Source organism: Sander vitreus, chromosome 18, assembly GCF_031162955.1.
Source record: "Sander vitreus isolate 19-12246 chromosome 18, sanVit1, whole genome shotgun sequence".
In the NCBI taxonomy this organism is placed as follows: Eukaryota; Metazoa; Chordata; class Actinopteri; order Perciformes; family Percidae; genus Sander; species Sander vitreus.
The window spans coordinates 648,569-675,076 of record NC_135872.1 but is presented as its reverse complement, the minus strand read 5'-3'; the positions used below and the strand labels follow the sequence as shown (position 1 = coordinate 675,076).

Sequence of the window (26,508 nt, the reverse complement as noted above, 5' to 3'; positions counted from 1 at the left end):
CGGAAATGACAAGCGGGATGACCTCTCAAAATCTGACGAAAATCCTTTAAACTGACCTTTGGCGATCAAAAAAACAGACAGATTCAGCAACTGTATGGCCTATGTTTTCAGAAACACGTTTCGGTGAACTATTTTCGTAAAATACAAGATCGTATTCAGAACGAACTGCCATTATGCTCGGCTTTGAAATTCGGGAGAAGCACGACACACGTGACGCATTCGTCATTTCCGGTTTTCATTTTTGGGGGCGACAATACAGATTAGCGCCGCCTGCTGTTATGGAGACATATTACGTCTAGCACACGCACATCAAGTCGGCGTCGCTTCGGTGTGTTCTGAGGCACTTTTTGGACCTTGGAGAGCCGACTGATCAGTCCAACTGCCTTTTCTGCCGACGGTCGGCCGTCGGGTTGGTGTGTCAGGGGCTTTACACACAGCTGCAGAGAGAAGACGACTGTAACTGGAAGACTGGTCCATTAGTGTAGTGACACTTCCTTAAAATCTACTTTCTTTAAGAACGACTGAAGAAGAAAATGCACAAACTCCCAGAACTTAAACTGTGCAACGTATGTTAACATCCTGTACAAAAAGGTGCTTTTAACAAATATTCTGACTGATGATAGTTTTTACTTGATGACTGTATAAAGATATTTACATCTTTCTAGATATTTATCTACAAAATGCCAGAGAGGACACTGGGAAACGTTGCTGGATCTTTACATAAAACAAACATATTGTTTTCTAAATGCTTGATTTCTTGAAATCACAATCATTACTTTACATACATATATATTTATCTTACTATTAGAATTTGGGCTGATTTATTATTTCATGATCTCCACATTTAAACAGTGTCCGTCATGATCTGGAGATGTTCTTCATACGTTCAAAATAACTTAATTATTTCTTCATAATCACAGAACATTAAGAACAAATTGTCCTCTCTAGCTAATAGTTGTCTGCTGTAGAATAATTAGTGTTTTTGTTGGAAAACTTAAAGTATAGAAATGTACGAGATAAAACTCACACAACGTTCTTTGGAATCCTATTTACATATCTTTGGGTGTATTAAAGGTGCAGAAGGTAAGCCTTATAAAACTAGCTTTCTGTCATATTTGCTGAACAGTAGAACTACATGAAGCAGGTCATTTAAAAAATGAAAAATTCAGATGCACCAATCAGGGCCGGGGAGGGGGGAGTGTCTAACTGCGTGTCAGTCACTGCTCATGCACATGCATTCATTCTCCCTTGTGGGGGGAGACCATTTTAGGCTTTAGCGGAAAGGGGGGAGGGACTGAGAAGTTGTCGATGTTCAAATGTTTTGGCTAAGTCCTGGATCTTCAAAATCCTACCTACAGCACCTTCAATTTAGTTTTATATGACGTCTTGCAGTTTCATTGTGCCGTTTGTTCAGCTCAGGCTCTGGAACTTTTCTCTCAGATTTTTCACGATGTTCTGCTGACCGGCTTCGGTCTTCTGTCCGGCGTTTGAACCCATTTTCTGTGTCTCGTCGTTCTGACCGTTGGACGGTGCTGCCGTAGCGTCTGGCTCAGTTTTGGCTTTCACGTCCTCCCTCTGTTGATATTCGTCAGACTCCTGATAGAGCCGGCAGCGATTGATGACGGCCATGATGGAGATCTTCTCCCTGCTGGTCGGTGAACGGATCTGAATGTAATTGTCGTCGTCGTCGTCTTCTTCTTCTAGGGCTGTTTCCACAGGCTTGGATTCAGCAGGCTCTGGAAGCTTCTCCATGACGATGACCTTGTGTTCAGGGTCGTCTGGTAGCGATGCCTCGGCTGCGACGTAGTAACCGTCGTAGTCGCCGGTAGCAACTTCATCCTGGAGCGTCTGCAGCTCGGCTGTGTGTGCTCCGCTCAGCCGAGGGTCCAGAGAATTGGCTCGGTGGAGACGCTTTCTGCGTTCCTCTCTGCTGGTGCCACGAGGCTTGCACGAAGAAGAAGAAACCTCGCCAGACGCTGCGTCAGCGAGGAGGCCGGAGGAACAGCTGGAGTGCCTCCGCAGATCCATGTCAAACATCTGCTCTGGGATGGAGTGACTTCGGCCGACAGAACTCTTCTGGGAGCGACCGTGGTCCGAGTATTTGGAGCGGAGTTCGCGGACGTCCGGCCAGTTGAAGCCCTCGATGTGAGGAAGAGGACTGAGGGGGCTGACGGGGCTGCGGAAGCGAGCCCGGTCCGGTGGGGGGACGGCGAGGCCCGGCGCCACAGATTGGATCCTGTCTACAGGGTGCAGCGGCAGAGAGGGAGCCTGGTTATCAGAAACTAGTGGCAGAGTCAGGCTGGGTTTACCTGCAAAACATGGAAACACATCATGAATTAAAAAAATCAAATACTAGGGCTGCACGATATGAGGAAAATATTTAATTGCAATTATTTTTGACTGATACTGCGATTTGATTCACGATATTGGAGAGAATGATAATTTTTTGTCTCATTCTCATTTTCATTGAACAATATTAAAATGAAAACGATTATAGTGTGATTTTTGCGAGGATGTGTACCAAAAAAATATTTTTTTGTTTAATAACTATGACATGACACTGTCACTAAACGTTCATGACTTCTGTCATTAAGTGTCATTCGGTTTTTGTCATGACAAGTTGACATTGTTTGGGTTGTCTTGATTATGACAACTTGACATTAATCAAAGTGACATTACCAGAAGCTGTCTTGGTCATGACAAGTTTACATTAAAGTTGTTTGGGATGTTTTTGTAATGACAACTTGACATAATGTCATCCTGTTTAATGTCAGGTTGTCTTAATAAGGACACTCCAAAGAAATGTCAGAGTTGAAATGTCAGAGAGAAATGTCAAGTTGTCATGACAAAGACATCCTCTGGTAATGTGATCCTGGTTAATGTCAAGTTGTCATTAGAAAGAGTTTTTTTCCCTTTATTCGATAATGACAGTGGATAGACGGAGAAGAGAAAGAGAGGGGCTGATACACAGCAAAGAGCCACAGGTCGCATTCAAACCTGGGCCGCTGCAAAGGACTCTAACCCTAACCCACGCTCTACTGGGTGAGCTAAAGGTCGCCCCAGAAAGATTGTTTTCTTTAGTCTGTAGGATATGATTTGTAGGCTGGGACGTCTCTGCAGCACCACAATACTTCATTCAGAATGAATTGCGATTTGGATATTGCACTAGTCTATATTACAATTTCGATAAAATTGTGCGATATCACGATATTTTTGACCAAACAAACATGTCGATATTGTAGGATTGAATATTGATGGTTTCCCAAAATATAAACACAATGAGAGTTTTGGCTATGATCACACTTTGCATTTTTGTTTTGACGAAAAAGTGTAGTTTTGGTTGCAAAAAAGCAGCCAAGAGTGTCTTTTGTTGCCATAACAACAGCTACTGCTACAGCATCCTAGAGCACCATTATATGTGGAGCGGTGCGAGATAAAAACAAAGCGGTAGATCGAGCAAGAGAACGAACAGAGCGGAGCTAATGTTAAATAAAACAAAAAGAGGGTAACACTTTACTTGAAGGCATCGACATAATCGTGACATGACACTATCATAACTATGACATGACACTGTCATGAACGTCTTATAAACATTATAAACAAGTCATAAATGTTTGACTTCTGTCCATCCATCCATCCATCCATCCATCTTCATCCGCTTATCCTGGGTCGGGTCGCGGGGGTAGCAGCTCCAACTCCGACTTCTGTCGTTAAGTGTAATTTGGTTTTTGTCATGACAAGTTGTCACTGTTTGGGTTGTCTTGATTATGACAACTTGACATAATGTCATCCTGTTTAATGTCAAGTTGTCTCAATAAGGACACTCTAAAGAAATGTAATGTCAACTTGTCATGACAAAAACCGAATGACACTTAATGACAGAAGTCACAAACGTTTGACTTGTTTATAACATTTAGGAATTGTTTATAACGTGCATGACAGTGTCATGTCAATATGTTGACACCTTCAAGTTAAGTGTTACTGAAAAGAGTCATATAAACTCAGCAAAAAAACTGTTCAGCAGCAGCTTAGTTGTTAAATCTTTTAATGTTCATACAAACATTTGCATATGTTAAGTTAGCTTAAAAGCAGTTGAAAGTGACAGGACGTTAACACAAGTCTAAACACATAAACTGCTTGCAATTCTCCGGTCTGCAGCGTTCTGAAAGCTGCGAGTTTCCAGTAATGAGATGAGACTAGGGTTGGGGATCGTTTGGGTTTTTTCCGATACCGGTGCTAAATCGATACTTTTAAAACAGTGCCGGTGCCTAAACCGAAATATATATAATATATTTATAATGTATATAATATAAAATATGAAAAAGGAGCACAAAACGACAGTTGGAGACATTAAAGAATGGCTTGTTTATTGCTAAGGCCATATGTTCAAAATTAAATTTGATTGATTAATAATGTAATAACAATAACTTGTAACAATGACTTATTTCACCAGTAAATTGCTGGTAAACGACAAAAACAAGCACCAGATGGGAAAAGGGTACTTTACAATAACTTTGAATGCACCACAAGGCTGGCGAGTTTCAAGTAAACGCACCGTCTGTGTTGTTTTTCTGACAACGGCAGCTGCAGTCAGACTGTTGGGGGAAGACATGCAGGAAAACCGGCACAGGTCAGATTCGAACCCTGGACCTTCTGCATCGAGGATTAAACCTCTACATGTGCGCCCGCTCTACCAACTGAGCTAATCGGCCACCTTTTTCTGACATTCATTCTGACTACCCCTAACCCTTTTTGTGACACTTTTTTGCCGTTTTTTTCAACGTTTGACACATTTTTGCACTTCCACCAACAACTATAGTTTCTTATTTTTGGAATTCATTGTCAATAACCTTCATACATATTTTACAGTTAAAAAAGATGAAATTAGATAGCCTGACCAGCCAGCCCCACATCCAGATGTTGGGTCTGGGAACTCACCATTGGCTGGGCTCAATCCGAGGGGCGGGATAAACGCTTGTCTTACAAATTCCCTCTGCACGCAATAGGATAGCACTCCAACCAATCTTTCAACTTTAAACTCCGAACTCATCTTCCTTTTTTTAAGAATGACTTCAGTGCCATTCTTTGTTCTTTTCTCAAAGAAAAGCTGAACTCCAAGTCTTCCAGAGTCGCGGCCAAAGCCGATTCCAAAGACCGCTGCAGCAGCAGCAGCAGCCATCTTCTTTGTTTTCAAGTAGCAGGGACGCGGAACCATCGCAACTCTGCCGTCATTATGTTAAGCCCGCCCAGCGACTCTATACACGATGTGATTGGCCTGACTAGAGTTTGGTTTTTCCTGCTTGCAAGTCAACGGAGAGTTGCTAGAAGACCCTGGCAGCTGCTGCTAGGGTGCATCAAGAAGAAGTTCCACTCTCTCGATACTTCCGGCTTCTGAACTGGTTGCAGTTCCACTCTGGTTCCATATACTCATAGGCGAGTGAAGAAGGAATGGGACTCTATGGAGCTATACCCCTCAAAATCCACTTTTCTCAGGATATGCATTTTTGTCTAGTAATTTGAATGTTGTGTTGGGTATCGGTAGGGTACAGATTAAATTATTGGCAATTATCAAAGATGTTTTATCAATTTTAATAAAGTTATGAGTAAGTACATTCATAACTTTACCAAAATGACAAACAATCAAAACGGGGCACCACCCTGGAAGTCAGGGACCAATAATCAAACTGTGAATGTTTGATTTAGGTGGTGTTCCCTTTAAAATACAGATCTTAATTAACTTGGTTAATCTATCTGGTATTCTTTAAAGGAACAGAAAGGAAGGATGAATTTGAGCACTACTTGTGTTCACCAGCTTGTTATTACAACAGGTACACAAATAACCACAGACAACTGCTATTTAAAGTATAATAGAATTTATTAACTTCAAAATCATCAGTGGCCAATCAATAATCCTTCGATCAATTAGAGAGATTAGTGAAAGAGGAAAGGACAGTTAGAGAAAGAAAAGACACTTTGGATCTTGATTATCGGTAATGACCCATCCTCTCAGTCACTCAGGTCTGGACTAAGGTGAAGTTAACAGACTCTGAGAATTTTGTCTGAATGATGGGACGTTCATTATACAAGCTAACCAGCTGATTCTTTGAGGAGATAAAACACAGCTCCGCCGATCTACACGGGCTCTGGTTTTATTTCAGTTAGTCTAATAGCTGTTTGATTTGCATTGAGAGATGATTTTATGGAAAGTACCCCATGCCAATCTCTAGGTATGGTGAAGGGTATGTGGTGATGTGGGGGTACGGTGAAGGGTATGTGGTGATGTGGGGGTATGGTGAAGGGTATGTGGTGATGTGGGGGTACGGTGAAGGGTATGTGGTGATGTGGGGGTATGTGGTGATGTGGGGGTATGGTGAAGGGGATGTGGTGATGTGGGGGTATGGTGAAGGGTATGTGATGATGTGGGGGTATGGTGAAGGGTATGTGATGATGTATGGTGAAGGGTATGTGATGATGGGGGGGTATGGTGAAGGGTATGTGATGATGGGGGGGTATGGTGAAGGGTATGTGATGATGTGGGGATATGGTGAAGGGTATGTGATGATGTGGGGGTATGGTGAAGGGTATGTGATGATGTGGGGGTATGGTGAAGGGTATGTGATGATGTGGGGGTATGGTGAAGGGTATGTGATGATGTGGGGGTATGGTGAAGGGTATGTGATGATGGGGGGTATGGTGAAGGGTATGTGATGATGGGGGGACCAAGGGACCTTTATCAGGATCATAGTATCCTGGATCCATGAAATAACTGGCCTTTCAAAATAAAAGTCTGCCTGCCTCTATGGGAATCTAACATAGGGGTGCACTGACTTATGTCCCCTGTATTTTAAGGAAGAACATTTATTTAAATTTATTTATGATACATTATTCATTCAAAGAAAATTGGGGTCTTTAAAGGTTGGATTTTTCCTCATTTTTTTAATTAAGGCATTAAGATCAATTTCCAAAAGATTATTTTTATTCTTCATTATTTTTAGTCAACTTAGCAGGGGTCCATATGAGCACAACTGTAACATAATAAAACATGCGCCAGTACATTAAACTCTATCAAATTAATTATTTTCCAACATCATAGAATAAAAAAGCAGTGTAACCTGAGAGAGTGCATTGGGAGAACCTCAGAAGAACTGTGTAAAACTTGATAAGAGTCAGCTCACTCAAATCCTATACCTTCAACAGCATCTGTATAGCTTTTAAGCATGCAAACAGACCATGAGATCATGGACGTTGGAGGACATTTTTTTTGTTCACATCCTCCAGCTCTAGGAAGATCTTCTGAAAGACCTCAAATGTGTATTTCAGTTTATTAGGGTACCTTAGTTCCAAGGCATCAATAAGGCCCATCAGATAGGTGCAAGCATGTGCCACATCTGGGATACCAAAAAGGACTTCTGCTCCCTCAACAGCTATTCCAGCTTGCTTGAGGAGACCATCCCTGGCTTTGCTGACAACAAAGATGCAGAGGACAAATGTAGTAATAGCTTCTTGGACGGCTGCAGCCTCGTCGTCACTGAAAACCTGTGAAATACACCAGAGAGAATTAAACATATTTATTGTATAGTAATGTGAAGGATGCATAACTCTTTGTTCTCTCTCCAAACAGAGGATCAGATTGTTATGTGGTTGTTTTGAGTAGTATTGTAGCTTAGCAAGGGTGTCTACAGGTATCAGAGTTCAATTAAATGCCATTTAAGGCCATTTTAAGTCAATTTAAGACCTATTGTTGGAGAAATCATCTTTCGCTCATTCAATTAAGCAATGCAGCTTTATATAAAGAGTATCGTATATTTGGTTCTGTTAGCTACATAATTATATAAATGGTTATACATCCGTCATTACTTTCTTGTTCTTTCACTACAGCATTTTTAATAATCATATAGCAAAGCAAAATCATATTCCAATATATTCCAATCTTCTAAATTCCATAAAAATAATCAAATCCAATTGTTAGCAGCAGTTATCAGCAAACCCTAGGATATTCTTGTACATATCTCTAGATATCTGTGATGATTTTCCATGTTTTACTGCAGCATTTTTAATAATTAAATACTAAAATATTATATTATATATATAATATTATTATTATCACAGTACCACAATGGAAATAAGTCCTGGACTTTGTGTTTTTTATCCTTGATTGTACTTTGTGTCCTTCATGTGCAAGGCATTTTGATACAATTAAATGAAAAAAATCAAATCCCATTTCTACATACGCACATTATTTAAAATCTCCTAAAAATCTTGTAAAATTATCAGCAAACAGCTATTTTGGCACAAACTTGTCTCATATTGGCAGGACTTTGAATCAGAGCTACAGCATAGTAATATTTTCTTTACCTGGTAGTCCTTGATTAACTCTCCAGTGTTTTCACCAAGGTAGAGTGTGAGGCCTCTGATCACAACTTCTCTTCGGGACTCAATGTTGCTGTCCTACAAAAATATGAGATTAATATAAAACGAGATTACAGACGTCAGAAAGCAACTACATAAAACTAGCTACTACTACACTGTCAAGGGTCTCATCAAGTTTCTTCCCAACGGCTCCACCCTTCCTCCTGTACAGGCTCAACAGCTCGGGTGTGTATTGGTCCAACTTGCCCAGGAATGTGGACTGCAGTGGCTTCAGTGTGATCCTGCAGAATTCCTCCTCGATCTGAGAGAAACATAGACAGATTTATCCAAAGACTACACTGAAATCGACATTTAAGTGATTAGAGATGCTGCACTGGAAGTGTAAGAATACTGAAAAACGATTTCCACAGGTAATCAGTTAAGAATAGCTTTCATTCTGGCAGCCTCATCAGGTAAATATATTGCTCATCCCCCCCTAAAACTAAGCAGCTGCCTACAGCTATGTCACTTACATTTCAATGTTGCACTTAGAAATTAAAAGCACACCCAAAACACTGTTGAATCTTAACAGGAAGATGTGTGACTTTCACTTCAGAAAGTGTCACATAGGTTACAGGATGACAGTGATACTGTCAAACAAGGAAATTATTAATTCAAAATAGCAAAATTCCCTTTGAAACTTTGCCACACAACACCCTGTATTGGAGAAGACGTGATCAAAATGTTCAACATACCTGGGAACACTCAAACAAGGCCGGAGGATTACATCATTTCGACGCATTGAGAAGGTTTTTGCCATCTTCTCATTAATGAGTTTGTTATTGTCTCTCTTCTGGTACTCATAGAGAAGTTCCACTCGCTCCTTTTCAAGCGTTGCATCAATTTCACCTTGAGGATGAGGCGGGAGGTAGTTTACCTCAGACTTCTTCGCCCTTTTCAAGCTTCTACCTGGAGTGCTGGTGTCTGCAGATGATTCTCTCTTTCGGGAGTTTACATTTAGCTCCGGTAGTCCAAGGTGTCTCACGTTTGCTATGTAATTGCCAATCTTATACTTCAAGCTGTTGTGCCAACTATATAAACCATTGAAGGATCCTGGGTCCCTCAAACATGGGTGATTCACAACCAGGGCCTCAGCAACCTGCTCCCTTTGTGCTTGTGAAGGATAGGCAGTGTAGACAAAGACGCTATCTGTTCGTTTGTCCAGAATGTTGGATTTTACAACAGGATTCTTGAGTAAGGTTCCTTCATTTCTGTAAACTTCATTTGCAGCTTGTAGAATGAGTTCAGTGTCAAAGGAGAAGGTGGGTATCGCAAACTGAGCTGGCCAGGACTCAAAACGAAGGCAGGAGGTACTCTCTGAAAAAGACAGAATTATGGTGGACGCTGTGGAACGGGCATCTTCCAATGACTCGGCACAACTGCTATCAATGCTCTCTTCGAGTACCTGAGCATTCAAAGAATCCTCATATGTTAGCGTGAGCACTTGTTCAGTAAGAACCACTTTGATAGTGTCTTTTTCCTTTATGGCCTTAGTTTCAAGGAGAGTAAAAAAGTGACTATGGCAAATGTCTCTTGTAAAATATTCTTCACAGTCTGAGGAATTCTTGAGGGCAAGGAAAGCTTGCACATTTCTTCTTGCATTATGTCTCTTAGTCTGACAGACATATTGATTCTGTAGTAGGAAAAAAAAGACATAAGTTCAAAAGTTATGTTGAATTTAGGCATGCAAACAATGAAATTACATCTTATTACAAAGATAACTTAAAAACATTTTTTTAAAGATAGTATTAAAACACATAAGAAGCATTCTCAGGGAAGTAAATCATTACATTAAATACTAAAACAACCCATTAGGCAGGTGATTATAATGTAGTGGATAATCAAATGTATACAAATGAAGTAGTATTTCAATGTGAGTGAAGTATACAAATAAAGTATTCAGAGATTTCAACAATACTTATATATTGATACTTAATATAACTAACTTTTTTCTGTTGTTTTCCTGTCGTGATGTATTATTGCTTAAATGTTCCATGTTCGATATGTTGTTACCATAAATACGAGGTTTTCTTTTTTAAACCAGACATTTCAAAATAACACATTTTAGAACTGCAATCACAATACCGTGATACTGTGAAACCGTGATATTTTTGTTTAAAGTTATCATACCGTCAATATCATACCGGCCCATGCCTACTTGTAAGGTAAACAAAACTCATACAAGCACGGCATGTACAGGAAAACAAGTGGAGGTATTTTTTAAAGGGGAACAATGCAGGAAATTGTCTAAAAGTCTACTGGGTGACATTTTGGACATTTTGCACATTTTCTCATGTCCTGGGAAATGTGAAAATCATTTGAAACACTGATGGTATTGAGGAATCAGGGACAATTTTAAACATGTCAGTATATACTGTATTTACTACTTAATCTTGCAGGGGAATGTGATGTTTCAAGGTGACAAATCTCTTTTGCTCAACAGTGTACGCTGCAACAGGGTAGGAGTCTGTTAATTCCTGTTGCTAGAGGACTGTCACTTGTCTTGTGCACACACACAACACTCTTCGTATTTTGAAAACAGGAAGATGTGCAACTTTCAAAATCGCGAGAGTAAACTAATCACTCACCATCATGGGATCCACATAAAATATATATATATAACCAACTTTTTGTCTGGCCCATGAGTGAACAATGAACATAATGTTTGCCCCACGTTCAATACTACAATTAACTAAGTGTTTGTACAAACCTTGGTAAGGTTGGTAACTTGGTAAGGACACCTTCATCCAGTGTAGTTGTAGAAACAGCTGGTAAAGATACATCACAGTTAGGTACTAACCACTGCAATTACCCAAAACTACACTATAATATAAAAAGGCCAAAATAAAATGCATGAAAAATAGTAATTCAAGTTTTCAGATTTGCATTGACCTAAAGTTCTTTATTTTACGTCTTCCACATTCATCATTTATCTGATGATCTTTGCAGATTATTTCTGTTTCTTACATGCATTCACATCTTTTCTGAAGAACACTGTACATTTATTCAGCAGTTACAACAAATTAGTCTGCTGGTTGCAGAACTGGTTGCAGAAAGACGTTGCCTCTTATAGACTTACATGTACATTTCTGGACTTTCCTTATCTCGTTAAACAACTTCAGGAAATTTCTGTAACCTTTGTGAGTAACTTATACATTATGGGTCACCTTCTGCATAAAACCTCCAAACCATTACGATCTGACGAGAATTTAACATTTGCACAGTTGCACTGAATATTTTTCCTGTTTGTTGCTTCTCAAAACTAGCTGTTACCACATTAATGTGGTAAGCTACTTCCAAGTCTAACAAACTTACTGACAGCCTGTAGTCTTAGATAAGACATAACACTGGATATTAATGTTTTGTATTAATTGTTTGCTGTCTCAATAACAGCTAGTGGCTAAGCTGACATGAGTTAGCTGATAACTTCTAGCCTGTTTAACTACATGGTTATCTTTACATAATTTTAAATAAATCCAGGGTAAACATACAACAAAAGTTCATGTGTAGGGACACTACTAATACTACAATCAACGTATCATGTTGTGTCGTGTATTAGCAGCTAGTTGGCTAGCTGCTAATATAATAGCAGGCCTCAAGGAAAGCCACTTGCTAAGAAGGATCTAGCTAATCTAACCAGGTACTTGACAAACTTTATTCTTACCTTAACGTTCAGTCGACTCAACCATAAACTCAGCCTCTGGAAATGTGGTCTGCTGTTTAATTTCCATCAGGAGGGAACGGGTGTGCGTGACAGTTCGCGGTATTACGGAAGCGTAAATGAAACAAGCTTATTGTTTGATGAGTGTTTGTACTTGTGATTATCGACTGGGATAACAAAAATAACGCATGTAAATGAAAAAAACACAATTTTTTTATTGTATTTTGAACAAATGCAGATGAATTTCAAATGACACATTTTCATGTGACGATACAAACTTTTGTATTGTAAGATACAAGACTTGTATTGTAAATTTCACAGATGTGTGATCTCAGAATCACTGTTTTCAGTGTATGTACCTGCACTCTCCTTCTCCTCCAGCAGGCAGGGTAGAGTCTTCTGGTTCATTAGGAGGCGGGGACTTCTCTGTCCGACCGTCGGTTCACATTTTTTGAGTCGCTGGCTGTACTGGCGGGCCAGATGGAGGACTTTTCTTTTCGTCTCGTCTACCTCGACCTGCTGATTTGAATCCTTGCTACGCCTTTCTGCCTCCGCCTTCAAAGTCAAAGTCAGAGTTAAAGTAAACTGGGTTATCCTGCAAAGGGAAAATGATGTGGATACACACACACACGCGCACACACACAGACAGCCACACACACACACACACGCACACAGACACACACACACACGCACACAGACACACACACACACACGCGCACACAGAGACACACACACAGACAGACACACACACACAGACAGACTGGACGGTAAAACTGAGATTAGTGCTACTATTCAAGTTCATGTTGTTTGGCAAATTGCTCTTAAACACATTTGAATTACTATTTTTCCTCTTAATTCTTATCATTTTGGTGCTGGTGATGTTATTTTGGGGCTGGCTAAAACCTCTTTGGGGGTGCCAAAAATTCCTCTACGCAGAAAAAACCCTGTAATATATATCAAGGTTTTTTGTGCTGATCCAAAAATGTATCCGATCCGTGACTTTAAAACCGCGATCCGATCCGAACCATGAGTTTTGTGATTAAAGTGCCAAAGACAGTTTTAAGGCTCTGACACACCAACCTGATGGCCGACCGTCAGCAGAAAAGGCCGTCGGACTGACCTCCCAGAGGTCCAAAAAGTGCCTCGGAACACACCGAAGCGACGCCAACTTGAGCGTACGTTCTGCGCGTGCGCAAGACTTACGCGCAAAACAATAATAGCAATAATAACAATACAGATTAGCGTCGCCTGCTGTTATGGAGACGTATTACGTAATCTGTATTGTCGCCCAAAAAATGTAAACCGGAAATGAGGGAACATCTCTCTAGACCTCGTAAACACAGAGCACGCTATCGTCAGTCATTCATTTCATCAAAGAGTGTTGATAGTAGTCTAGAAGGATCGTTGTCATTACTCGCTGACCGGAAGAAAATACGATGGCTAGTAATAAGAAGATACTGGCGTTGTCAGCTCTCTGGCTTCTCGTGCACTGATTCGCTAGTCAAGGGCTAGCACTCCACCAATCAGATTAGTCATTGAGTCCGACTGCCCGCCCTCAGACCCAGCAAGTCAGGTCGGCCAAAATTAAGGCCAACGGCAAACAGACCTGAGTCACCGACCTCGCCAGACTGTCCAACGGATGATAATCGGGTTGGTGTGTCAGAGCCTTTAGTCTTTCATTGTGTTACAAATGATTTGCTTTACCTCGTAGTTCTTATTCCGCTGCCTCAAGATAGCAATACGCCCAGAATGCACCTGAACACACCTCCCTGTAAGACCAGCACGCCCAGAACGCACCTGAACACACCTCCCTGTAAGACCAGCACGCCCAGAATGTACCTGAACACACCTCCCTGTAAGACCAGCACGCCCAGAATGCACCTGAACACACCTCCCTGTAAGACCAGCACGCCCAGAATGCACCTGAACACACCTCCCTGTAAGACCAGCACGCCCAGAATGCACCTGAACACACCTCCCTGTAAGACCAGCACGCCCAGAATACACCTGAACACACCTCCCTGTAAGACCAGCACGCCCAGAATGCACCTGAACACACCTCCCTGTAAGACCAGCACTCCCAGAATGCACCTGAACACACCTCCCTGTAAGACCAGCACTCCCATGGGCGCAGGTGCATTTAATATTTAAACGACGCGGGGGCTGGACAGGAAATTGACAAAGTCTTAAAATAGCATGCGCCGGGTGCAAGATAGGGCCCTTAGTCTTTCATTGTGTGGTCTAATTGCTAAAACAAATGATTTGCTTTACCTCGTAGTTCTGATTCAGCTGGGAGACGCGAGGAATCGCCGCCCTGAGGCCGACAGCGTCTTCCCCGAACACTTTTACCCCGTCCTTTCTACGACTTCTTGTCCGATTCGCACCAGAGGCTTTGAGCTTCAGAGGCGATACACTGGAGGATTCCTCGGTGATGGTGCTGAGGTCGGACGCTCCACTCTCTCGGCTCTCGTTCGTCGCCTTAGTCCCAACGTTGGTCGCCGTTCCGGGGGTTCGCAGAGCTTCTTGAGAGCGTTGGTTTCCTGTGATCTCTCGCTCCATCGTCTGCCAGATCTTGATCATTTCAGACGAAGGTCTGAACTCTTCGTCCTCGGACGGATTGTCCTGCAAGCTTTGCGATCTGGACCAAGGGATTCCTTCTGAGTCTTCTGGATCGGTGCTTCTCTGATCAGACTTGAAAGAGTCCAAAAAGTCACTAGAGACCATGTGACTCTGGGTACCTGCGGGCAAAGCAGGGTTTGACTCAAGACTGAAGCATGGCGCCGAGTTGGCAGGATTCGTCCGGACGGTTTTATCGTTTGGGATGCTGTTGAGTCGGCTGACGGAGCTTCTGACCAGCCCGGTCGGGATGTACGTCAGGCTCTCTCTGCGCTGGATGCGGAAGGTGGCGTCCTTGCTCTCGGCGTTCTCATAGTATGTCTTGATTTTGCCCAGGAGCAGCTGGTCCTGCCTGGACAGCGTGGAGTCCTGCCTACGGCAAAGGCCTCGCTCACCATCAAAGAGGCTGTCGCTCCGCGGAGACAGCAGCGTCAGATCTGTCGCGCCGAAAGCCGAATCAGAATCAGGAGAGTTGCTGTTGAGACGCAGAGTTTCAAGAGGGTCGGCGCCAAGGTTGATGATGCTGCTGCCGCCGCTTCTGGGTAACCGTGGCGACGCACAGCTGGGGGAGCGAACGTCGTCATGCGCCAAGCTGCCGCATTTGATGCTGCCGGCGAAGTGCTGAGCGATGGCGCTCGCTTTGTCCAAGACGGAGGAAGGAAGGATGCTCGGCGATCCGGCCACTTTCTCCGGCGCCTCGTCCTCGGAGGATTCCCCGCTACTCAGGATTTTGAAATCAGATTCAGTCGTGGTGGCGGACGGCGGCTCCCGATCGGCGTCCAGTTTCAATCTGTCCAACTGTCGAGGAGTCGCGGATATTCGTGGGGGCGTAGCAGACAAACTGTCTGGATTAAAGGACAGTTCTGGTTCTTGGTTTTCTTCTGTCGGTTCGGACTCTGACGTCTTCTCCGGAGGAAGATTATCTTCGCAGAGCTGGAAGGGAAGAAAATCCAATACAGGATGAATAAGCTAAGGGTTAGGGTTAATAAAATCAGCCCATATGCACAACCCCTCCCTCCCTCCCTCCCTCCCTCCCTCCCTCCCTCCGTCCCTCCGTCCCTCCGTCCCTCCATCCCTCCCATCCCTCCCTCCCTCCTCCTCCCTCCTCCCTCCACTCCGTCCCTCCGTCCCTCCCTCCCTCCCTCCCTCCCTCCCTCCCTCCCTCCCTCCCTCCCTCCCTCCGTCCCTCCGTCCCCCAGCCTGGACGGAGGTCTAAATTAATAACTTAATACTTGAACAATGGCTGTAACCTTATTACTTCCTTGCAATATTGGACTTATTTGCATTACCACCATGACACTCTCATATCTAACCTTACCATACATCCCTTAGTACATTCATGTGGATTTTTTGATTTAGTATCTTTTCCTTTTCTTTTATTGTCCATATTATTCATGTGGATTTGTTATTTTATCATCCTGTTTATGATGTATGTCTAAGGTATGTTGTGTGTGAGGTCTATAAGCTACTCGGACCTTAAATTTCCCCTTATCACTGCTACTACATTGCACATATCTGTACATGTTGTTCATACATTGTTCATATTACATAGCCATATGTATTCTGCTCTTATAAGGTAACTTTTAACACACTGCACATATTTATTATGATTCAAAATTGATTCATATTTTATAATAAAAAATAAATAAATAAATAAAAACGTTTTTAATTGTATGTCTACTGCAATCACATGGGAAAAAGTAATTACATTTACATACTGTGAATCGTTTTGTTTTGTTTTCTGAATCGAGAATTGATTTTGAATCGTGCACGCCTAATATTTATATTTAATTTATTTAACTCTAAACCACCTTCTGTAAACCAACTGTATATCACATTGCACTTTTTGCACTTCTGGTTGGACGCAAACTCCATTTCTTTGTCTTTGTACTCTGCACAATGACAATGAAGTTGAGTCTAATCCAATCTAAAAAGTGACAACTGTAAAAAATGCAACTACACCGCCAGGTAAAAAGTGACAAAAACGTTGAATAAAAGTTTGTTACATCCAGATTGGCGTTGGGCTGGAAGACTGTACGAGTGAGAGTGTAGAAATAAATGACAATGCAATACATTACATCTGTTATTATGTCTTAGTTAGGAAAGTCTGGAGCCTTTAGTCTCTTCCACATGGTGGAAGGAAGGTATAAGGTGGAAGGTATACAGTGTATTATTAATTCTCCAACGGTATTGGATTGGTATCAGGTATCGACAGATACACAAAGCCCAGGCATCGGTATCGGGACTGAAAAAGTCGGATCGGTGCATCCCTACTTTTTACCTGTTTGCATCTCGCTTCAGTTGCAGCTTCTTCCTCTTCAGTCACTTGGCCATTTTCTTTCTTGCAGCCGTTAGAAGATCCTTCGTCTACCTCCTGCAACAAGAAGCACGTCAAGTTAATCTTTAATACCCGCGGATCAAACGCAGGTTTTGAGTTGAGTTAATGAACAACAAAAAAACCAAACTCAGTGCATTTCTTACTCTCTTATTATTAAAAGATCAATTCATGCAAAACACAAAACATGATGAAGGTTTTCTGCCTGGAAGTTTGGACAGAAATCTCAAAACCCCATCTGGGAAATAGGAAAATATGTCTTTATATTAAAGGGTAATTTGTTTTTGTTTTCAACCTGGACTCTATGTCTCCATGTTTCTGTGTCTGATGAGAACAACAGTCTCTGAAACTGGTCCAGTATATCATCGTAAAACACACTTCATTCAAAGTGGACAGAAACTAAATAAAATCAAAAGCCGTCTTGGTTCATCTTTCCACTGTTCCAACAATCACCACTCTGGTTTGGTTGAAATAAACCCTTAATTCACCCATTTACATGTGGAGATATGCTGGCTCTATACACGCTAAAAGTCCTGATTATTTACATGGAGTCTGGTGGAAATATGCTGGCTCTATACACGCTAAAAGTCCTGATTATTTACATGGAGTCTGGTGGAAATATGCTGGCTCTATACACGCTAAAAGTCCTGATTATTTACATGGAGTCTGGTGGAGATATGCTGGCTCTATACACACTAAAAGTCCTGATTATTTACATGGAGTCTGGTGGAGATATGCTGGCTCTATACACACTAAAAGTCCTGATTATTTACATGGAGTCTGGTGGAGATATGCTGGCTCTATACACGCTAAAAGTCCTGATTATTTACATGGAGTCTGGTGGGTTTGGTGATGGTGATTTTGGGGCTGTTTCATGTTAAACTAAAAGGATCTCACTCTTTAACTAAAAGGTCTATCTCTGTAGGGATCCATCCCATAATGTTGTCAGACACTTAGAATAATAATCTGAGTCTGTCAGCAGCAACAACAGAACTTTTAGTGACTCTAACTGCTGCTGAACATTAGTCCTGTAGGGTAACATTACAGCTTGGTTCTGGTTTAATACTGGACCAGTTTCAGACATTGTTGTTCCATCAGACACTCAGACACAGAAACATGGAGACAGAGAGTCCAGGGTGTAAAAAGCATGAACAACAAGTCAAGCAGTGAATCCGGCACAGCAGCGGTTGGTTATCAGCGTCACACACCACACGTGCAAAAAAACCACAGCAACGAAAAACACACCGAGAGGCAGCTGCAAACTCCTGGTGTTACCTAGCAACCAAACACAACCTGATGACCCCCCCCCCGGGTGTGTTCAGCCTCGCAGCGGTAAACCTGCACCAAAAAACAAGCTACGAGTCAAATATCTGGCGAAGCAAAACACATGTAAGGGGGTAAAACAAAAAGTTGCTGAAAGTATTTTTTTGTTTGAACACGAAGGAACAGTTTCACATTTTAATAAATCTTTTTCTGCTGACTGATCTCATGAAATGGCCAGTATTGGCGTGTTATCAAGACGCATACTAGCTTTTTAGTGTGTTTATTAACGCCGTTTGACCTCCATTGACTTACATTACCTGGCGATTTTGGACCAACTTGGGGAGGCAGTTGGACTGAGTTGGTCCAAAAAGTGCCTCTGAACACACTTATTTACATGGAGTCTGGTGGAGATATGCTGGCTCTATACACGCTAAAAGTCCTGATTATTTACATGGAGTCTGGTGGAGATATGCTGGCTTTATACACGCTAAAAGTCCTGATTATTTACATGGAGTCTGGTGGAAATATGCTGGCTCTATACACGCTAAAAGTCCTGATTATTTACATGGAGTCTGGTGGAGATATGCTGGCTCTATACACGCTAAAAGTCCTGATTATTTACATGGAGTGACGCCGACTTGAGCGTACGTTCTGCGCGTGCGCGAGATGTAATACGTCTCCATAACAGCAGGCGGCGCTAATCTGTATTGTTGCCCAAAAAATGAAAACCGGCAGCTGATTGGGTTAGGGGTTGATTGGACGAACGCGTCACGTGGGTCTGGCTGCTCCCCGACCATCATGGCGTCTCGTTCAGAATATGATCTCATATTGTCCTAAAATAGTTCACCGTAACGTGTTTCTGGAAACATGTGAAGAGAGAAACAGGCCGTGCAGCTGCTGAATCTGTCTTCATTTCAGATCAACAAAGGTCAGTTTATCAGATTAATGTCAGATGTTGAGAGGCTGTTGTCACGCTAACATAAGTGCACGTATTCGCTGGTCAAGGGCTAGAACTCCACCAACCAGATTGGTCATTGAGTCCGACTGCTCGCCCTCCGACCCAGCAAGTCAGGTCAGCCAAAATGAAGGCCGACAGCTCCTCCGACGGATGACGGCACGCAACACACCGAACAGACTTGAGTCACCGACCTCGCCAGACTGTCAGACGGCTGATTATCGGGTTGGTGTGTCAGCGCCATTAAGAGGCAAAAACCTTCGGATAGAACCTAACAACATCATACATTCATTTGCATTTTCTTCAGCTGTTTTTCTCAAAATTCAGGCTGAAATGTGCGACACCCTGGCATGATTCATGGGATTTATTAAAAGTTTACGTGACCTTTCAGTTTAAGTGTTAAATTGTGATACTGAAGCTTGAATGTTTAATCATCGCTGCGTGTTTCTGACGCAGCTCAGCTGTTAGTTCCACGCATGAAGCTCCGGAGCAGCTGGAAGTGATGGATGATGAGCGGCGTTATCCGGGACTTTAGTTTAGTTACGGTTGCAGCTGTCGGCGCTAACCGGCGGGCGGCAGAAAGCCTCACCATTACCGCGGCGCTGAAGTGCCAGCAGGCGATGGCGGCCAGCACAGAGCTGGCGAAGTCGTCTTCCTGCTCGTCTTCCAGCAGGATGTCGTCTGGCTCGCTGTCCTCTGCTGGCGTCCCATGAGACTGCTGAGGAGACAACGTCTCCCCCTCTTCCTCCTCCCCCTCCTCCTCCTCCTCAGCGGGGCGTAAATCACAAGTTTTACCCCACACATTTGTGTAGCGCATTCACACGGGATGAATGAAGTCTGTATTTTACTCACATTTATTGACATTATCCCCACGGATATTAGGGGTGTAAAGCACTTACAATATATACATTATATCATCAGTGGGCCCTATTTTAACCATCTAAGTGCACGGCGTGAAGCGTCTGGCGCAGGTGCATATAGGGCGTGTCCAAATCTCCTTTTACGAGTATGACGGCTGATAAAAGGGTCCGTGTGCCGGGGTCATGGTTCTAAAGGGTTGACCTTAGTGTCTTCATTAATCAGAGGTGTGTTTTGGGCGTAACATGCAATCAACCAATCAGAGATCATCTCCCATTCCCTTTAAAAGCCAGGCGCGTTTGGACCTTGGAGCATTGCTGTTATGATGGAGGATCTGCACCGTAATATTTGTTTTTGTAATCTTCTGCATGTGTGTGTGCTGCTGTGCGTCCCTGTGTGTGTGTGTGTGTGAGTGCGTCCCTGTGTGTGTGTGTGTGTGTGTGTGTGCGTCCCTGTGTGTGTGTGTGTGTGTGTGTGTGTGTGTGTGTGTGTGTGTGTGCTGCTGTGCGTCCCTGTGTGTGTAACAAGCATAGTGTGCACGTGCTGTGCACGAGCCTAGGAGCATTTTACTAATGCTCTGTTAAAATAACAATGAAATGCTGCGTTATTGACTTTAGACCAGGTTTTTGTTGGTCAATGGTGCCATCACTTCCCGCTGCCTCAACATAGCAATACGCCCAGAATGCACCTGAACACACCTCCCTGTAAGACCAGCACGCCCAGAATGCACCTGAACACACCTCCCTGTAAGACCAGCACGCCCAGAATGCACCTGAACACACCTCCCTGTAAGACCAGCACGCCCAGAATGCACCTGAACACACCTCCCTGTAAGACCAGCACGCCCAGAATGCACCTGAACACACCTCCCTGTAAGACCAGCCATGGGCCACAGATGGGCACAGGTGCATTTGCTGTTTAAACAACGTGGGCGCTGGACGGGAAACTGACAACTGCGTCGGTCTTAAACTAGCAAAGACACCTCGTCTTATCGGGCTTTGCGCTGCGCCGGGTGCAAGATAAGGCCCTAGCTGTACTATATGTCCATATCGACACTCATTCAACAGCTACATTTATATCAACTCATGTTGTCAGTAAAAAGCATTGATACCTCGGAGGACATCATCTGAACCCCTTCATGAGGATGTGTTTGAGAAGAGCTTTCTGCTGACTCAACACAAGCAGTAAGAGAGAGGAACCAGTTTGAGTTTAAACCTTCAGATTAACGGATGGAAGAGGCCTGTAAACTGTAAACCTTCAGCAGTATTAAAGCAAACAGTTTAAGAGTTATTTTATGTTTCTTACCTTAAAGACATCTGTGTGATCGAAAGGAGAACCAGCATAAGGAGAGAAAGAGCAGAAGGGAGGATTGGTTAAACACAGACAGTTCAATGAGTGAAAACATCAGATAATGCATTTAGTTTTAATCACTTCAGGGTCAGTTTGTGGCATGAGCACCGAGGAGGAGAGGATCCCGCCGGACCCAACACAAATCTCTGTGGGCGAAGGAGGTTTCAGCAGACGCTGCGACTGGGAGCGGGCGGTCCAAAAATAGACCGTGGGTCCTGGGATTTAGCAGCGCTGCTCCTGCCCACTGGATCTCAAACCTTTTTCAATAATGTTCCCCCTTTGAATTCGGTTTTTAAGCCGTGTAGCCCCTGACCAGCGCCAACCAGTTTTGGTAGAAAAAAAAAAGTCTCTATAAAGAGGAACAATACAGCGATGTCAGCGATAGATTTACTAAACAACTGCCTTGGACCTGGAAAATATTTAAATGCTGATGGAAATGAGACAAAAAAGCGGAAAAAACTACAACTTGGAAAAAGACGGTAGAAAAAAGGAAGGAAGTAAGGCAAGAATAGGTCGAAAATAATAAAAACAAAACAAAAAAAAACGACAAAAACTTCGGCAAAAAAAGGCAGTAGAAAGAAGGAAGGAAGGAAACACTACGTCCAAAGAAGACGACAAAAACATCACATTTATAAGTGTTTATAAAGAGGAACAATGGCCTGGAACAGCCTTCTGGAACTGATGAACACTGAAATAAAATGTTATTTATTTAATACTGAATAATGAATTTATATTAAGGGATCCAATCAACAGGGACTTCTGTTGGTGCATCCGAGTGGGATTGGTGCATTCCAGTCTCACGGTAGTTCGTGAAATGGTCACGTTATTGAATTTATTGATTTGTGTAGTGAACACATTAATGTCGTTCATTATTAAAGTAATGTATTTCAATGGGAAGCATATTTCCTGATCACAGAACGACTACGGTAGCGAGTAGTATTGATAAGGCGAAAATCCGTGGGTGGGTCAAACAACACAGGACTTTCACCCTGGAGACCGGGGATGGCGTCCTGCGTGTTTCCCTGTTGTGGCCGGCGTGTGGCGTTTCATTTCCCCGTTGTTGTGGCCGGCGTGTGGCGTTTCATTTCCCCGTTGTTGTGGCCGGCGTGTGGCGTTTCATTTCCCCGTTGTGGCCGGCGCGTGGCGTTTCATTTCCCCGTCGTTGTGGCCGGCGTGTGGCGTCTAATTTCCCGTTGTTGTGGCCGGCGTGTGGCGTTTAATTTCCCCGTTGTTGTGGCCGGCGTGTGGCGTTTCATTTCCCGTTGTTGTGGCCGGCGTGTGGCGTTTCATTTCCCGTTGTTGTGGCCGGCGTGTGGCGTTTAATTTCCCCGTTGTTGTGGCCGGCGTGTGGCGTTTAATTTCCCCGTTGTTGTGGCCGGGGTGTGGCGTTTCATTTCCCCGTTGTTGTGGCCGGGGTGTGGCGTTTCATTTCCCCGTTGTCGCTGTGGCCGGCGTGTGGCGTTTCATTTCCCCGTTGTTGTGGACGGCGTGTGGCGTTTCATTTCCCCGTTGTTGTGGCCGGCGTGTGACGTTTCATTTCCCCGTCGTTGTGGCGTTTCATTTCCCCGTCGTTGTGGCCGGCGTGTGGCGTTTCATTTCCCCGTTCTGGCCGGCGCGTGGTGTTTCATTTCCCCGTTCTGGCCGGCGCGTGGCGTTTCATTTCCCCGTTGTGGCCGGCGTGTGGCGTTTCATTTCCCCGTCGTTGTGGCCGGCCGTTGTTGTGGCCGGCGTGTGGCGTTTCATTTCCCCGTCGTTGTGGCCGGCGTGTGGCGTTTCATTTCCCCGTTGTGGCCGGCGTGTGGCGTTTCATTTCCCCGTCGTTGTGGCCGGCGTGTGGCGTTTCATTTCCCCGTTGTTGTGGCCGGCGTGTGGCGTTTCATTTCCCCGTTGTTGTGGCCGGCGTGTGGCGTTTCATTTCCCCGTTGTGGCCGGCATGTGGCGTTTCATTTCCCCGTTGTTGTGGCCGGCGTGTGGCGTTTCATTTCCCCGTTGTGGCCGGCGTGTGGCGTTTCATTTCCCCGTTGTTGCGTTCCCCAGAGCAGCCCAGTGTCGTGGCAGTTTGTGAAATGGTAACGTTCGAAAATCGTGAACTGTACACGAAATAAACGAGTAAATCGTGACCTGTACACGAATCAATAAATCAAAATAACGTGACCATTTCACGAACTGGCGTGAGACCGGGTTGTGCATTCACAGCTCGCACCAATGGGGAAAACCAACTCTAGTGTGATTCAACCAAACTAAGTCAAGACTGTCCCAACCACTTTTTCAATGCTTCCTACACCCTCGCACCATGGTAATCGTCTAAGGTGCACTGAATCTCCACAACATATCTTACCTTGTGTGCTCTTTAGTATTTCTTTGGTCGGCTCTGAAGGAGAAAGAAAACAAACAGGATGAGTTGATGGAAGGAAGGAAACCAGAAGTACTTTTGTTGTTTGTTGTTGTTTCTTTACCGGACTGTGGTCGTCCCTGGTGACCGTCTCGTGGAAGCTCGTCAGCCTGAGAGGAATGAGCTTTCTTCAGCCGCTCAGGACTGTAGCGATACCCGGGAGGATCTACAGCCGCAAACAACAACAGCAGGTACGGAAGTTTTAGCTTAATTGACCTTAACTGAACAGCTTCGGAGTCGGTGGAATGGCTATATGACTTTTTTTTCGTGTTGAATGGTGGTCGTCTCGCTCCCCTCCAGCGCCTGTGAGCGGAAAAACCACCCTTGCAACTTTGGCTCAGCGTCAGGAAGTATGGCGTGATATCAGGTATCGCCATGTAACGAATTGCTTCACAGCGCTGCACACATACGCCCATTCAGGAAGCGGATAGCTATAAAAACAAGGTAACGATGGAGTTTTTCACACTATCGTCATGGCTGAGCCAGCTAAAAAGAAGCAGAGAGCTGGGAAAGCATTGTCAGCAGAGGCGCGGGAAGTAGAGGTGCTGGAGGTGCTGCAGCACCCCCTGTTGGCAAACTGCGATGACAATAAAAGTATCGCTTATAAATATCTCTGGTTGTTGTTTCTGTTCCATGACATTTTGTATGTCATGTTTGGGGTATGGGATGACAAGTATTAGTAACAAGAGGGCTTTTCACCGAGGTTGAACAGCTGATCCACTTGTGCCTCTGTTTACCAGTGTCTACTGCTGGCTCCGAAAGGTCTTCACCGCCTGAAAACCTGGCTCCGTAGCACGATCACTCAGAGTAGACTTTCACATATCGCACTGCTTCACGTCCACAAAGACATTTTGGATGATCTGGATATTCAGGGTCTCATGGCAGAGTTTATCAGCTGAACTCCAGAGCGTATATCTACGTTTGGTGTACCGAAATCATCATAAGGTAGAGACACAGTGTCCAATCGCTGTGTCTTTTTCCTGCCGCCGTGCAGGCCCAGATGGTAGCCTATATTTAGCCTAGTATGATTGTGATTTATGTATGCCTATTAAGAATTCACTGCACTTGACAGTATCTTTGGAATAAACTCTGTTTAATCTTTGTATTTCTTGTTATCGTGACCTCAGGATGTTTGCTATTGTCTGTAAAGGTTTTTATTATAATCGCCGTCTGTTACGGGCTTACTAGCTGTCTCCCTCAGTGGACGTGGCTCCGTGCGTTCGCCGGCTTCTTTGAAAACAAATGCACATGACCAGAGGGAGAAGATGGGAGGGGGGGAGAGTCGCCAATGAGTTTTTACAACAGTGTTAGTGTTTCCAAATATCTATTCCGAAGCTGTAGCGGGAGAAACCTGCCAGCAAAAAGCCAGAAAACAGCAAAGAAATGGCCTAAACTGCATAGCGCCCTTTTGAAGACTCAACAGCAACGAGACTTGGTCGAAGCTGCTCCGAGACGTTTCCTCTCTCATCTGAGGGACGTCTTCAGTTGGGACTAAACGGTAGTTTGTTGGGGATGGGAATCACCGTACGATAGGGGTGGAACGGTACACGGAAGTCACGGTTCGGTTCAATGGAGGGAAAAGGCTGTACCACCTAGTGTCCTCCAGTCTCTCCCCTGAGCTAGCTGTCTCAGGCTGTACCACCTAGTGTCATCCAGTCTGTCCCCTGAGCTAGCTGTCTCAGGCTGTACCACCTAGTGTCCTCCAGTCTGTCCCCTGAGCTAGCTGTCTCAGGCTGTACCACCTAGTGTCATCCAGTCTGTCCCCTGAGCTAGCTGTCTCAGGCTGTACCACCTAGTGTCATCCAGTCTGTCCCCTGAGCTAGCTGTCTCAGGCTGTACCACCTAGTGTCATCCAGTCTGTCCTGAGCTGGCTGTCTCAGGCTGTACCACCTAGTGTCATCAGTCTGTCCTGACTAGCTGTCTCAGGCTGTACCACCTAGTGTCATCCAGTCTGTCCCTGAGCTAGCTGTCTCAGGCTGTACCACCTAGTGTCATCCAGTCTGTCCCCTGAGCTAGCTGTCTCAGGCTGTACCACCTAGTGTGCTCCAGTCTGTCCCCTGAGCTAGCTGTCTCAGGCTGTACCACCTAGTGTGCTCCAGTCTGTCCCCTGAGCTAGCTGTCTCAGGCTGTACCACCTAGTGTCATCCAGTCTGTCCCCTGAGCTAGCTGTCTCAGGCTGTACCACCTAGTGTCATCCAGTCTGTCCCCTGAGCTAGCTGTCTCAGGCTGTACCACCTAGTGTCATCCAGTCTGTCCCCTGAGCTAGCTGTCTCAGGCTGTACCACCTAGTGTCATCCAGTCTGTCCCCTGAGCTAGCTGTCTCAGGCTGTACCACCTAGTGTCATCCAGTCTGTCCCCTGAGCTAGCTGTCTCAGGCTGTACCACCTAGTGTCATCAGTCTGTCCCTGAGCTAGCTGTCTCAGGCTGTACCACCTAGTGTCATCCAGTCTGTCCCCTGAGCTGCGTCTCAGCTGTCCCACCTAGTGTCATCCAGTCTCCCTGAGCTAGCTGTCTCAGGCTGTACCACCTAGTGTCATCCAGTCTGTCCCACTGAGCTAGCTGTCTCAGGCTGTACCACCTAGTGTCATCCAGTCTGTCCCTGAGCTAGCTGTCTCAGGCTGTACCACCTAGTGTCATCCAGTCTGTCCCCTGAGCTAGCTGTCTCAGGC

The 26,508-nt window shown here is 44.3% G+C and overlaps 1 protein-coding gene across 1 annotated transcript in view; it reads right to left on the bottom strand.

The window, feature by feature from the left end:
* Positions 1-1,599: 1,599 nt before the first annotated feature.
* Positions 1,600-26,508, bottom strand: part of LOC144533413 (pleckstrin homology domain-containing family G member 3-like) — a 57,322-nt gene continuing 32,413 nt past the window's right edge. Inside the window, 8 exon segments of the mRNA XM_078274751.1 lie at positions 1,600-1,823; positions 1,825-2,309; positions 12,430-12,625; positions 14,342-15,619; positions 16,968-17,060; positions 21,403-21,413; positions 23,786-23,818; positions 23,904-24,005. Of these exon segments, the coding sequence (XP_078130877.1) occupies positions 1,701-1,823; positions 1,825-2,309; positions 12,430-12,625; positions 14,342-15,619; positions 16,968-17,060; positions 21,403-21,413; positions 23,786-23,818; positions 23,904-24,005 (2,321 nt within the window). The 3' untranslated portion in view covers positions 1,600-1,700.